The sequence below is a fragment of the Chenopodium quinoa genome, unplaced genomic scaffold (assembly GCF_001683475.1).
Source record: "Chenopodium quinoa cultivar QQ74 unplaced genomic scaffold, ASM168347v1, whole genome shotgun sequence".
NCBI lineage: Eukaryota > Viridiplantae > Streptophyta > Magnoliopsida > Caryophyllales > Amaranthaceae > Chenopodium > Chenopodium quinoa.
Genome location: NW_018742556.1, coordinates 1,877,654 through 1,890,309, shown reverse-complemented (window position 1 = coordinate 1,890,309; position 12,656 = coordinate 1,877,654). Strand labels below are relative to the sequence as shown.

The window sequence follows — 12,656 nt, the reverse complement described above, 5'->3', positions numbered from 1 at the left end:
TGAATTAAAAGTATGTTTAAAGGATTGATTTTAATAATTAAATTGGAGTATTGATTTTTATGACATGTTTTGATTAATTAATTTATTATACATGTTTTAAAAGGATTGATTTTGAAAGCAAGTTGAATTTATGGAAAAAGGAGTTTGGATTGTTTTCATTAAAGGTTGAATTAATGGATTTAAAAGAGGATTTATTGAATCATTGATTTATTATTATGCTTTATAAGCATGTTAGTAATCCCACTATGCGGATTTGGTTTATTGATAAGGCCTTGGACTTTGTATGACCGGGTATTTTCTCAAGAATACCCCCAAGGCTATATAACCTTAGTCAATATAAGGTTAACAAATAATCACAAATAATTAAATTAAACCCTCCCAACTATATGTACATGAACCTCTTAAATTAATTCAACATGAACATTATTAAAATCTGATTTTATATAATTAAAACTACTCATAATAATTTTATATTAATCTCTCATAATAATAATAATAATTGAATAAGAGAAAAGGAGAAAAAAAGAATTGGATTTGCGCAGGAAATAATAGGCAGAACTTTCTGAGGCTATAACTCCTACAATATAGCTTTGAATTGGGTGATTCTTGAGCCTAACCTCAAGGATTTTGTGAGAGGAACAACTTTTTGTGAAACGTCAATACCCCAAAAACTTACCATAAGTGCCCGAAAATTGGGTTCAAAGATGAACGGAATGATTTGTGTAAAATTGAGGAGAAGAAAAGAAGAGAATTGGTGTGAAGAATGTTAGAGGTATGAAGGGGTATTTATAGGATAGTATGAGCATGAATTATGGTAGGAAAATGTAGGAAGAATTATGATAATTAGGGTTTAAGAGATTACTTGGAGAAGTGAACAAAGATTTAAGGAAAGTTTTAATATTGATGAGATTGTGTATAATTGAATATGGAAGGTATGTATGTCATGAAAAATATTAAGGAAATTGGAATTATTTGGGGAATAATTAATAAGAATGAATGGCAAGAAAATATAATGATTGGATATCAAAAAGATGGAGAATTAGAATTATGGAAAATAGGAGATTTTAAGAAGATAATTAAAAATACAAATTAACAAAATATTTTCCCAAAATCTTCATGGGATGGCCAAAATTTTTGAGCTTTCCTAAGCTCATATTTTCGGCCCTCCTATTTAGTATTTAGGAATATATTTTGCTAGTTTTAAGGAATTAAAAATAATTGTGTAAATAATATTTATTGTAATAAATAATTAAATAATTAAATACCAAATATTCACCAAATAATTTAACTAAATAAAAATCAGATTTTTCACATAGGAAAATTCGAAATTATTAGCTAATTAATTGGGATTTTTGGAACTATTAAAATAATAATAAAATATAGCTTTTGCCTAATTAAAATATCCGAAATATATAAATAATCCGATTTTTAAAATAGGATAAATAGATAATAAATCTTATCCAAAATAATGATTAGTTTTCAAAATACTTTTGGCGCCAAAATTCAAATATTATTTTGGCTCCAAATAATAAATTTACTAAAATACCCTTTTATAAAATAATTCTTAATTAATTAATTAGGAAAATACGTATGAAAATACGGGATATTACAAATCTAATCAAAATCATCAACTAGCACAATCAACTATCAACTTTTAGCTTTTCACCAAACCCGACTTTTTTTTCTATTAATTTTTTTTTTTAAAAAATTGTGTCTATTGGCTATTTAAAAAAACTTGTGAAAATTTTCTTTTAATGTTGTACCAAAAATTTAAAACCAATAAGATTATAATGCTATTTTTCATTTAGGGTAGGAATTTTTATCTAGATTTTTTTCAAAAAAGATTTTAATCTAGTCGACATAACTAATACTTTGGCATGTGCGACACACATATGCTATTTATAGTGAAATGATGTGTATGTGTATTTTTTTCCCCTTTATATAATGATGTTCCTATTCAATTCAACAATAAAAACGGATCGAGGAGGTGATCAGGTGGTAGTGGTAGTGGTGTTGAAGGTGATAATGTCAATGGTGGCGGTAGTAATAAGATTGTTGAAGATCTCATACCAAACGTCTTCTAAATGTATGTCCATCAAGAGTTAAGTTTTAGGGTACTTATAAGGAAACCAAAAAATACAAATTGTAATGTTAATAAAATTCATTTGGTAAGTTACTCAAGTACTTAGCGCCATTCAACATCAAATACTATCTCCACTTCTCGTTTGCATTTTCACTATTAGTCCATGTCTAAAATTGCATTAACCCACATGTTAAATCAATAATATACCACAAGTTAAGAGCAACTCCAATGGTTGCTTTCAAGGACTAGCTTGCAATTTTAATAATTTTCAAGCTAATAACCCAACCATTGGAGTATATTTAATAATTAGCTTGGTCAAGCTAATGCCAAGCAAATTAGCTTAGAAATTAATTGTCTCTTATAAATACTAATTATTTAAAAAATAAAGCTGAAAAATCTAAATATTAATTAGCCTAACCATTGTGGTATGAATTAGCTAGCAGGAATAATACCTTTGCAATCTTAGGTGGCATGGCAAGCTAATTTGACAATTAGCTTGCCATTGGAGTTGCTCTAAGGTCTCTTTATTTGAACGTGTGTCCCGCACGATTGGAACGTGGCACACATGAGCTTGTCATATTATGGATGTGTATTGGCACATTCTATTAATATGTAACCTGATTGTCGTGTGAGTAATTGTTACTCCTACTTGTTATAGTACTCGTATAAATTAATCGTTAACTAGTTATGTACGTAATAACTATCAAACATAGTAAAATAACGGTGACCTTATGTCATGGGGTCAGGATCAATGTCAAAAATGTTAGGCTAACAATACCTTATCAACTTAAATAATGATTTTATCTAATCTATAGTGCTCTTTTAATGTATGAATGAAATTAATTATAAACACAGAAACAGTTGCTACGAAGTAGTTTAATACAGATTAAATAACATTGTACAATATTAGTGTATCTTATATGATCGATAAAAAAACTTTATAAACTACCATAAAAATGGACTTATATAGTACATAGTAGTAGTTTGTATGTATTTAATGATGTCATAGTTCGAATATATTTGCAAATAATAAGCCAAGTTGTGAAAAAGGTTTAAACGGTGATAATCATATATTATTTCTTAATTAATTTTAGTTTAAACTGAATATGTTACGGAGTATTATAGAGTACTTTTTTTTTTAAGGAAAGTATTACAGAGTACTTTCCATACCTTAATTGTTTTTTCATTAGTTTTCAAAAAAAAAAAAAAAATTGTTTTTCATTAAATTTTATCTTAATTTAATTCATGCACTAAATTCAATACACTTTATTATTTATCGTTCATTTTTTTTTGTAAGAATGAACATCAACCCAAATAGCATATTCTATTTTTGCACAACTATTTATAGGAATGAATTTTTTTTTATTAATCACAAATTTATGACAATTTGTCAAAAATGAAACCCCCCCCCAAAAAAAAAAAAAAAAAACAGTGAAAACAAAACAAAATGTACCACTCAAAATTATTGACAGCAAAATTGAGCTCCATAGAACACGATAAATTTCAGATTGTTGAGATTCTACTTTCTCTCTCTTCTCTCCCTTTCTCTCTCTTAATTTACTCACATTGCGGCTAGGGTTTTAGAGCCTCGTCACTCATCTCTTCACTCTCTCTCCTCTTCTTCCTCTATCCTCTTTTCTTCTCTCTCGTTGGATGTGACATTTTTTGCCTGAAAACATCCCACCAATCTAAATTATAATTTCCCAAATGGTATCGAAAACAAATTAATTTCCCCCTTTTTTTGTTCTTAATTTTGATTTGATCTTCTGGGGTTTGTAGCATTTTATTAATTTTTGCTAAAAACCCAATTCAAATCTTGAAAAAATGGCGACTATGAACCCTTTTGATTTGTTGGGTGACAACGATAACGATGACCCTTCGCAGCTAATTGAAAAGGCTTCAGCTCAGCTGCAGAAGGCGGCTGCTGCGGCGGCTGTTGCGCCGAAGAAAACCCCAGCTCAGGGAGGTGCTCAATCGCAGCAACAAAAGGCTGCGAAATTGCCCTCCAAACCTTTGCCCCCATCTCAAGCTGGTGAGGTTTTGATTGATTTTGTGGTTATGTTTTGTTGAAATGGATTATTGTTTTGGTAATTTGTTGGTTGTAATTTAGGTTTGAGCATCTGGGTTGTTGTTAATTGGATTGTTTTATGCTGTTTTTGGTGTTTGATGATTGATATGATATGTTTCTAGGAAGTGGGTTGTTGTAAGTTTGGAGATTGCAGTGTTTTTGTGTGTAATCTCTGGATTTGTGGTTGGTTTGGATTGTGTTTTGTGTTATCTTGTGGTGTTTGTATGTTTAGTTTTTATTCTTTTGTTTGTAATTGTTTGTGTTGAGTATTTAGTGTTTTAAAAGGCGTGTGCTTGATTGAGTTTGGAAACTGATTATGTTTCGAGATCTTCATGTTTAACTGAGAAGTTAGTTGAGGTATTGTTTGAACTGTGGTAAGCAATTTTGAACTCCAATTTGATGCCTTGGAGTTATAATCCAATGTTATTGTGGTTATTATGAGTCTATTTGGTATTTATTATCCATTCCTCATCGGGCTTTGCTTTTTATTCCATACATTGGCATTGGCTCTTGTGTAATTGGTGTAGTTCGGGAGGCAAAGAATGAGAACCAACGTGGAGGAGGCCGTGGAGGTGGTCGTGGTGGTGGTGATCGTGGTGGACGTGGTGGTTACAATAGAGACTACTCGAGCAATGAAAATGCTTTTAACAACACTGGAGCGATCAGTCAAGGAGACAGGGGTGAAGAAGGAAGGGAAAAGCGACCTTTTGGAGGGCCTCGTGCCCCTTTCCGTGGTGGTCGCCGTGGTGGTTTCAACAATGAGGAGGGGAGAGATGGAGACCGATCAAGAAGAACCTATGAACGTCGAAGTGGGACTGGACGTGGGTAAGTGTTCCTTCTTTGCGTGTGTAATTGTGTCCTTTTTCCTGTTGATTTCTTGCTGACAAACATTCGTTCCCTCTATTCCTTCCAGCCAAGAGGTCAAACGTGAGGGATTTGGCCGTGGAAATTGGGGTGCTGAATCAGAAGAAGTTGCTCCGTGAGATTTCTGTGCACTTGCAGCATTGTTTTCTCCTATGTTACTACTTCAATATTATTCCTGGATTTTAGAGCTTTTTTTGTTTTTGTTTTCTTGCTATGTTTGCTACTAAATATGCTATTGACTATCAGTGGTACTGAGGAAGCTGGAGAACAAAATGAGAAGAATCCGAACACTGAGAATCTTCCAGTTGTAGAAGATGCTCCTGAAGGCAACAAGGAGGGCCAGCCAGAGGAGACTGAAGAAAAGGAACCAGAAGAAAAGGTATATGTCAGTTTAGTGCCACTATTTTCTTTTCATAAAGTTGAGGTTGAGTTTATTTTTCATTAAATTTTTAAGAAGAATTTGTTCTGGTAATACTCAGGAGTTGACTTTTGTGCCCCCATCTAACTGTGCATTTCCTTACCTGCGATGCATACATTGTCTTTGCTTAGGGATTAGTATTGGTGACTATTGTTTGAAGATCAGTTTGCATTTTTAGTGTGATTATGCAATCTACCTATTCAATTTGTTTTATAAGGTAAGGTGAGATATCATAGTTATAAAAATCCTGTTTCAGTATAAAAGGGTTGGAAGAGGATAAATCATCTTATCAGATATTTTGGAGCTTAGAATCCTCAAGTACTTGTGAGTTGTGATGTTGATTTCAAAAATCATTGTATCTTGCTTTTGGTTTATCACCTCCCTCCCCATCTAGTATGGTTTTCTCAACAAACGTCATAGAGGAGCATCATACATTTTTTACTTGGAGGTTTTTTCGTTCATTAAAGTGATCCGATATAGGGTCTTGCGATGGTCAGGTAATATCCATACAATATGACTATACAGGAAAAGAATAGGGTAATGTAAGCGTGATTACTGAAAAGGCCAACAAAGTAAAAACAAAATGTTATCTAGTGTCCATCCGAGGTTTCCTGGTACTCTGTATTAGTAGCTCATTGAGTGTGTTTTTATATTTATTTTTTATAAAAATAATAATTCTTACAATGCAAAACTTATGCGTGTTGGCTTTTGCCATGAAGTATTCATATAATCAACTCCAGGAAGAAAATTTCCAATTAACTAAGAGGAATGAAAAAGAATATTTTGTAGGCCTTTTTTTCTTTAGCTATGTGATGTGATTTATCAATTGTTTGCTTGGATCTTAATACAAAAAAGATGTTGCGCTCGTAGCATGCTAACATTTTGCCGAGGAAATGCCTTTTGCCTTGTTTAAATGTGCTCACTTCCTTTATCTTGCAAGACCCACCTCATGTGGGACATAAGTGTGGATTGTGAGTGAGAAGAAGTTGCATCAGAAAATGGCAACAATTATGAAACAAAACCCACCTTTCCACTTTATTACTTGAGTATCGTGAAAAGACTGATGTATTTGGAAGTTTGATTGATAGTTAGCTGATTCATTTAACATAGTTTTTTTAGACAGAAAATCATTCAATACTGTGAGCTAAGGTAATCAGGGGTCTAAGAGGCTTATTATAACAGGTCATTATTGCAGATTGAATGTTGAACATACTTGTGTTTTTATAATGTTTTGTTAATAGGAGATGACTCTTGAAGAGTATGAGAAGCTGCTGGAAGAGAAGAGGAAAGCTCTAGTAGCACTCAAGACTGAGGAGCGGAAGGTGGAGGTTGACAAAGATCTCCAGTCCATGCAGCAGCTTTCAAACAAGAAAGAGGAAGAATCAGTTTTCATTAAATTGGTAAACTTCCTGATACCAACATAAGTGCATTTGTTTTAATCTTTATTAACGCGTATTACACCTTTCTCATCTTCTCTTTTTCTCCCTGTTAGGGTTCTGACAAGGATAAGAAGAAGGAATCACTTGAAAAGGAGAAAGTGAAGAAGGTAATGTTATTGAGATATGTATGCTACATTTTCACTGTATTTTCTTGGTTGCAAAGAGGTTACTAGGCTCTTTACAGTATTTACTCTACATCACATTCCATTTTTGTCAAGCCCCTTTGATTTGTGTCTGTTTGGGTGGAGACAGTTGAGTAGCTTGTTAGGATGTAAAGATAAAGCAACTGTGATATGGCTGCTGGTGTCTTTTTGAAAGTAGGGGTTGTCATACATTTCTACATGTATTCTCCACTTTCATCATAACACTTGTCCTTGTGCATCCTTGCTTATTTGCTTTTCACTGGTTATTACTTGTTAGTAAATCATGGATAATCTTTAGGCATCTCCAAGGATTGCCTTGCTGGTTGGAAAGACAATCTTGCCTGTCATGTGGCTCGGCATTTTAATATGCCTTATGAGCCAGTTTATAAGTCATATTACTCCATCTTAGAGCCAATTTCACGTAGGTGGACGACATTGAGTTTAAGGGGGGGAAAAAAAAAACTTACCATTAGTAGTATGTAAACTTAGCACTGGCCACTAGGAAGTAATATATCATCTCTGTTTTAGTTGACTAGGGAAATCATAGAAATTTTAGAATAGAGAAATTGGCATACTCATATCTGTGGGTCAAACCAGGAAATTTCTTTTTCATTGACCCGGGACTTTTTAGATCCCACTATCCGCATAATGCTGTTAATTTGATAGTTTTTGTGTGGAAAAACCTAGGAAATGTCTTTGGCTGACCCAGATTATTTTGCTGTGGAATCATAGAATTTTTAGAATTAGAAAAATGTGGCTTACTCCCTGATGTGGGATCAAACCAGGAAACATCTTTTTCATTGACTTGATACCCTAAAGATCCCAAATTCGTTAAATTGTTGCTAAAATCAATAATTCTCAAGTGGGGAAACCTGATAAAAGTCTTTGGCTGACCCAGACTATTATTGTTCTCTTTCTTCTTGTCTTTTGCTTCCATTTGTTTTGAGGTCATGTTGCTGACATAGCAGCTTTGGCTATGTTGTCATTGTGCAGTCTGTCAGCATTAACGAGTTTCTGAAGCCTGCTGAAGGGGAGAGATTTGGAGGTCGTGGCAGGGGACGTGGTCGTGGCTCAAGAGGTGGTGGATATGGTGGTGGAGGAGGTAACAGGGTGTACAATTCGCCTGCTCCAGCTATTGAAGATCCTGGGGAGTTCCCCACTTTAGGTGGCAAGTGAGGCCATAGCTATGATCTTTGGTCTCTTTGTGGGCTTTTACTTGTATGCCCTTTGATTTTAAGTCTTTTTTGAGTAGGACTTCCAGCTGTGAGTGTCCTGTACCAAATACAACTTTAAGGAAAAATTTCATGTTTTTTCAATTTGTATATTTATTTTCTGTTACCTCTTTTTTTCTTTTTCTTGTATTTGATGTTTGCTTTTATGGGTCTTAGTTGTTAGAAAGGAGTATAAGGCACGAAAACACAAAATCATTCGCTCAATTTTGTTATTGAAATAGATTTAGTCTTTTTGGTCTCTCAATCATACATGTATGTACATTTCTTAAATGTCTGCAAACTTCATTATGCAGCAGTAGGGTATTTCTGGTAGATTACCAAGCGAGTAAGCCACCTCAATATTTAAGGAAGGTATGGTGAAGGTTACAGAGGAATATAATGGCAACTCATGTACACATTAGGTAGAATAGAAATTCTAAAAATCCATCATTTTTACAAAGGAACATAAACTGCAGAAAGTTGATGATAGGTAAATAAATTCATGCTAAAATTTTCAGTAAAATCCATCATTTTTATACAAATCTACTTGTAGAAAAGAATGAGAATTTTCAAGTTAACAAATTGCAAACCACTAAAAACACGGAAACCTAGATAAGACCGTGTTGATGAATGTTGAATTTCAAATAATATTGCAGCAAAATCAGATTCTTACATGCCACAATGTGGCACCAAAATATAATATTCCCCTAAGTAGAGCAGCACCCACTCTTCTGTGCAACTGGCTGACCTCGGATCTGAACTGTTGGAGGCCTGGCATTGTTCATGGGTTGGCTGGCCATCCTGTCATCAAAATGTATATAAAACTAAGTCATCTAATTGAACAATTTTTCTAAAAAAGGAAAAAATTCAAAAAGAAAGAAGCACGAAAAGAAAAAGAAAAAGAGAGGCATAAAAAAAGTAGATACTTCAAAAATACCATCAATCATATTGAGATTACTAATTAATAAAGCAAAAGGTAACATTCCACTATAGGTTATCCTACACCCTAATCAGATTGCACTATCATTATTTTGGAATAATTCTCAATGACAAAAGGACAAATTCGCATTAGATCACAAAAGATCAGATAATACTACACAAGCACTACCAGGTGCTTTATCACATTAAAGAATATAGGCTAGGGATGGACGGATGGTAAGCATCATAAAATGTTGTAATACTTGATTAATGTAATATTTGAAGAAAAGTTGGTAAATTCTAAAATCATTTTCATGATTTATCCTACCTGTATAAGGTTTCCTAAATTCAGTATATATGTTCATCAAACATTGATACCATGTGCAAAATACTTGTTAATAGCAACTAATTACAGAAAACCGTTTATAAAATTCCCATTTTTAAAGCATAAGATTTTGCAAATTAGTTAAGTCACATGGTAAATTTCACCAAGGGCTCATTACTGGGGAGAACTATACATGCAACCACAATAATGTAAGTAAGATCAGGAAAATGTATATACCTGTTTTTGATAGAGCCAGTCATAGCCATGAAAGCCTGTTCTACATTAGTAGCATCCTTTGCACTGGTCTCCATAAAAGGTATGCCAATTTCATCAGCAAAGGCCTGTATAAAAGACAGGTGCAAATCAAGAGTTAGAATCCCATTTAAAGCTGATCGGTGAAAATAATCCTATCCCAAAACATGAGTTAGCTTAGTAACCTTGGCAGTTTCATATGGAACAGCTCTATTGGCAGCAAGATCACACTTGTTTCCAACCAGAAGTTTGTTAACGTTGTCACTAGCATAACGATCAATTTCATTTAGCCACTGCTTCACGTTGTTGAAACTTTCCATATCTGTCACATCATAGACCACCTACAATGTCATACATAAAACTCAAGTTAGTAAATCAGCTGGGGTGTTGAAATCATGGAAAAAATTAGAAGAGGCACCTAAGCCAAAGCATAGCTATGTAACTCACAATGATTCCATGTGCTCCACGGTAGTAGCTGCTAGTGATTGTCCTAAAACGCTCTTGTCCAGCAGTGTCCCACTGGATGTCAGAGAAAGCATTATTACATTAGATGTTTTATTTTAAGGGATGGCTAGACAAGTACATACATGCCAAGAAAGTCACTCAAAGGCTTTAATTATCTCCATAAGTAAATGTTCTTTTTTTATGATAGACAGAAGAAAAACAAACTTACAATCTGAAGTTTAATGGTCTTTCCATCTTGCTCCACTGTGCGAATTTTCTACATTCACAAATATAACTATATAAGATCAAGCTAGTAAGATAAAGAACAAATCAACTACTAAAAGCTGGGTCAGAGAACACTCACGAAATCAACTCCAATAGTGCTTATGTAGCTTTCCAAATATGAGTCATCCTGGAACAATAATAAGTTTTGTGGATGTAAGAACAGGCAAGCAGTGAGCCGTGCAATATATATCTACTATGACAGCTGCAGGAGCCTCACAACAAAACTGAGGTGTAAGTCAAGTGGGTAGAAAGGCAAAATCACATTGACAATTACACAAGATGGCATAACACCCTTCCATATAAGACTCGTAAAGTCAGATTAGGGAATCATTTGTCAAAAAATTGAGCATCAAAGAATTTCAATAATAGCCAAATAACTATAATTGGGGATTGTGACAGCAGAAGCTTTAGTTAAAGGTCCAACGGACAGGAAAAAAGGAAGGTAGGTTTCAACATTATAGATCATGCACAATGCAAAAATTTGAGAGATAATGTTTACAAAAAGCCGGAAAGAAAAGGAGGGTAAGTCAGAAGCACTCTCTTGCAGATTGATAAATAAATGGCATACTAAATTCATAAGCCTGTCTTCTAATAATAAAAGCACAGAAATGAGTCAAATGACTTCCACACCATAGTTCGCATTCTACTTTTCTAAGTCCGACACCATATATTATAAAATAAAATCTAGCAACTATAACGAAAAGGCATAAATGCCCATAAAATATGAGCTTATGAAGCTTACCGCAAATCTCAGGAGAAGACATGATTTTCCGACACCTGAATCTCCAATAAGCAAAAGCTTGAAAAGGTAATCACTGCAATAAAAAGCATCACCACTCGAGGTAAGAAAAAACACAAACTTCACAACTACAGCACAAGAATTCAAAAGCTTGCAACATTACAAAACTTCAAGACAAAATACGGCGTAAGAAGTAGAAGGGCCACCGAAGGAAGTGACTTCTACCTAAATTGTACTATTTTATCTATAATTGAACATCAAATTCAATAACTGACTTTTTCACCCAATGAATTGCAATTTTCCACCTTACTTAGACAAGCCCTTAATAGTTCTCCAAGTCTACAATAACTTCAAACTCGACATCCGTTCACAGTTAGCTACAGCTGGTGCCTGGTGGATGTTTAGTCTAACTCCGACGAACAACACCGGCTACGAAACGTCCTCAATGCTTCCACAAATCAAACTACAATGCTATTCTTTTCCCAATGTCTCTAAAAACCCAACCAAATCCTATTTCACAAAAGACTTCAAATTCCGCCTCGAAATAGAGTGTTTTCAACGATCTAACCTTTCTATCGTGAATTTCATTGCTATTACAAACAATAATTACGCTGAACAGATGTTTTATGAACTGAATTCTCCTTAATTCATACCTCCTACCTTCCAATTTCAAAATTCAACCAAAATTCACCTTTGCCAACAATTCAAACAAGCGATCTTTCACAAAAAAAAAAAAAAAAAAATCTAAATCCAAATCTAACAGATAACACCACAGATCAACCGACAATTTCAATCACAAACAAAAACAATCAATACCTCAATCAACAAAATCACACAATCAACTAAATTTCCACAAAATTACGATTCAAAACCCTCAAAATTCGGATCAAATCGAAGAATTAGAACAGAAAACTTACTACTCAGGATTCATGACTGAACAGTAAAACTGAAGAAGGATCGAGAAGAAAGATAACAACGCGTAAAGTCGCCGGAATAAGGAATTCGCCGGCGAAAATCGACCGGAAATTAGCGGATCTCCGACGAAAGGAAGGTCAGCAGAAAGAGGAGAGAGAAAGAGAATTGAAGAGAGAGAAAGGAAGAAGAAGAAGGTGAGGGAGTTAATATAGACAACAAGAGGGAAGTAACGAAGATGGCACGAAAGAGACGTCTTTGTAATCCTAATTTTATAATTTTATTTGTATTTTTTGATGATATTATAAATAAAATATTGATTTGGAATTTTTGAAAGAAAATAGGAATTTGAGGTGTGGAAGAGTAGTTGCCTCGTTTTGTTATTCCTTGTATCGCACATCTAAGTTACTTCGTTGCTAATTGATGGAAGTTGTGTGGAAGTCAAATTACGATGAGTAAAGTGGTTTAATTGGTTAACAACTTAACATATTTTGTTATTCTTTATAACCCTATATAAGGATAATACATAATATTATAAGGTGTATATAACTTTAT

General features: G+C 33.9%; 2 protein-coding genes across 2 annotated transcripts; one reads left to right on the top strand and one right to left on the bottom strand.

Moving 5' to 3' along the window:
- Nucleotides 1-3,557: 3,557 nt before the first annotated feature.
- LOC110720493 (RGG repeats nuclear RNA binding protein A-like) lies at nucleotides 3,558-8,361 on the top strand. The gene is made up of 7 exons (XM_021899530.1): nucleotides 3,558-4,115; nucleotides 4,679-4,976; nucleotides 5,065-5,130; nucleotides 5,262-5,394; nucleotides 6,675-6,833; nucleotides 6,926-6,979; nucleotides 8,009-8,361. Exons 1-7 carry the CDS (start codon nucleotides 3,908-3,910, stop codon nucleotides 8,189-8,191), a joined length of 1,101 nt encoding a protein of 366 aa, XP_021755222.1. The 5' UTR covers nucleotides 3,558-3,907; the 3' UTR covers nucleotides 8,192-8,361.
- Nucleotides 8,362-8,694: 333 nt separating this feature from the next.
- On the bottom strand, nucleotides 8,695-12,339 carry LOC110720494 (ras-related protein RABD2a). The gene is made up of 8 exons (XM_021899531.1): nucleotides 12,107-12,339; nucleotides 11,193-11,265; nucleotides 10,530-10,577; nucleotides 10,395-10,442; nucleotides 10,169-10,240; nucleotides 9,907-10,062; nucleotides 9,707-9,810; nucleotides 8,695-9,027 (listed from the first exon to the last, which is right to left on the bottom strand). The coding sequence occupies exons 1-8, from the start codon at nucleotides 12,118-12,120 to the stop codon at nucleotides 8,934-8,936; spliced, it is 609 nt and encodes a 202-aa protein (XP_021755223.1). The 5' UTR covers nucleotides 12,121-12,339; the 3' UTR covers nucleotides 8,695-8,933.
- Nucleotides 12,340-12,656: the final 317 nt, after the last annotated feature.

Bases quoted from the DNA above. Each gene is read 5' to 3' on its own strand.
- LOC110720493 (XM_021899530.1), top strand. From the start codon at position 3,908: ATGGCGACTATGAACCCTTTTGATTTGTTGGGTGACAACGATAACGAT. The intron at 4,116-4,678 runs GTGAGGTTTTGA...TAATTGGTGTAG, and splicing joins TTTGCCCCCATCTCAAGCTG to TTCGGGAGGCAAAGAATGAG. The intron at 4,977-5,064 runs GTAAGTGTTCCT...TATTCCTTCCAG, and splicing joins CGAAGTGGGACTGGACGTGG to CCAAGAGGTCAAACGTGAGG.
- LOC110720494 (XM_021899531.1), bottom strand. The intron at 10,241-10,394 runs GTAAGTTTGTTT...TCTGACATCCAG, and splicing joins AGACCATTAAACTTCAGATT to TGGGACACTGCTGGACAAGA. The intron at 10,063-10,168 runs GTGAGTTACATA...ATGACATTGTAG, and splicing joins GTGGAGCACATGGAATCATT to GTGGTCTATGATGTGACAGA.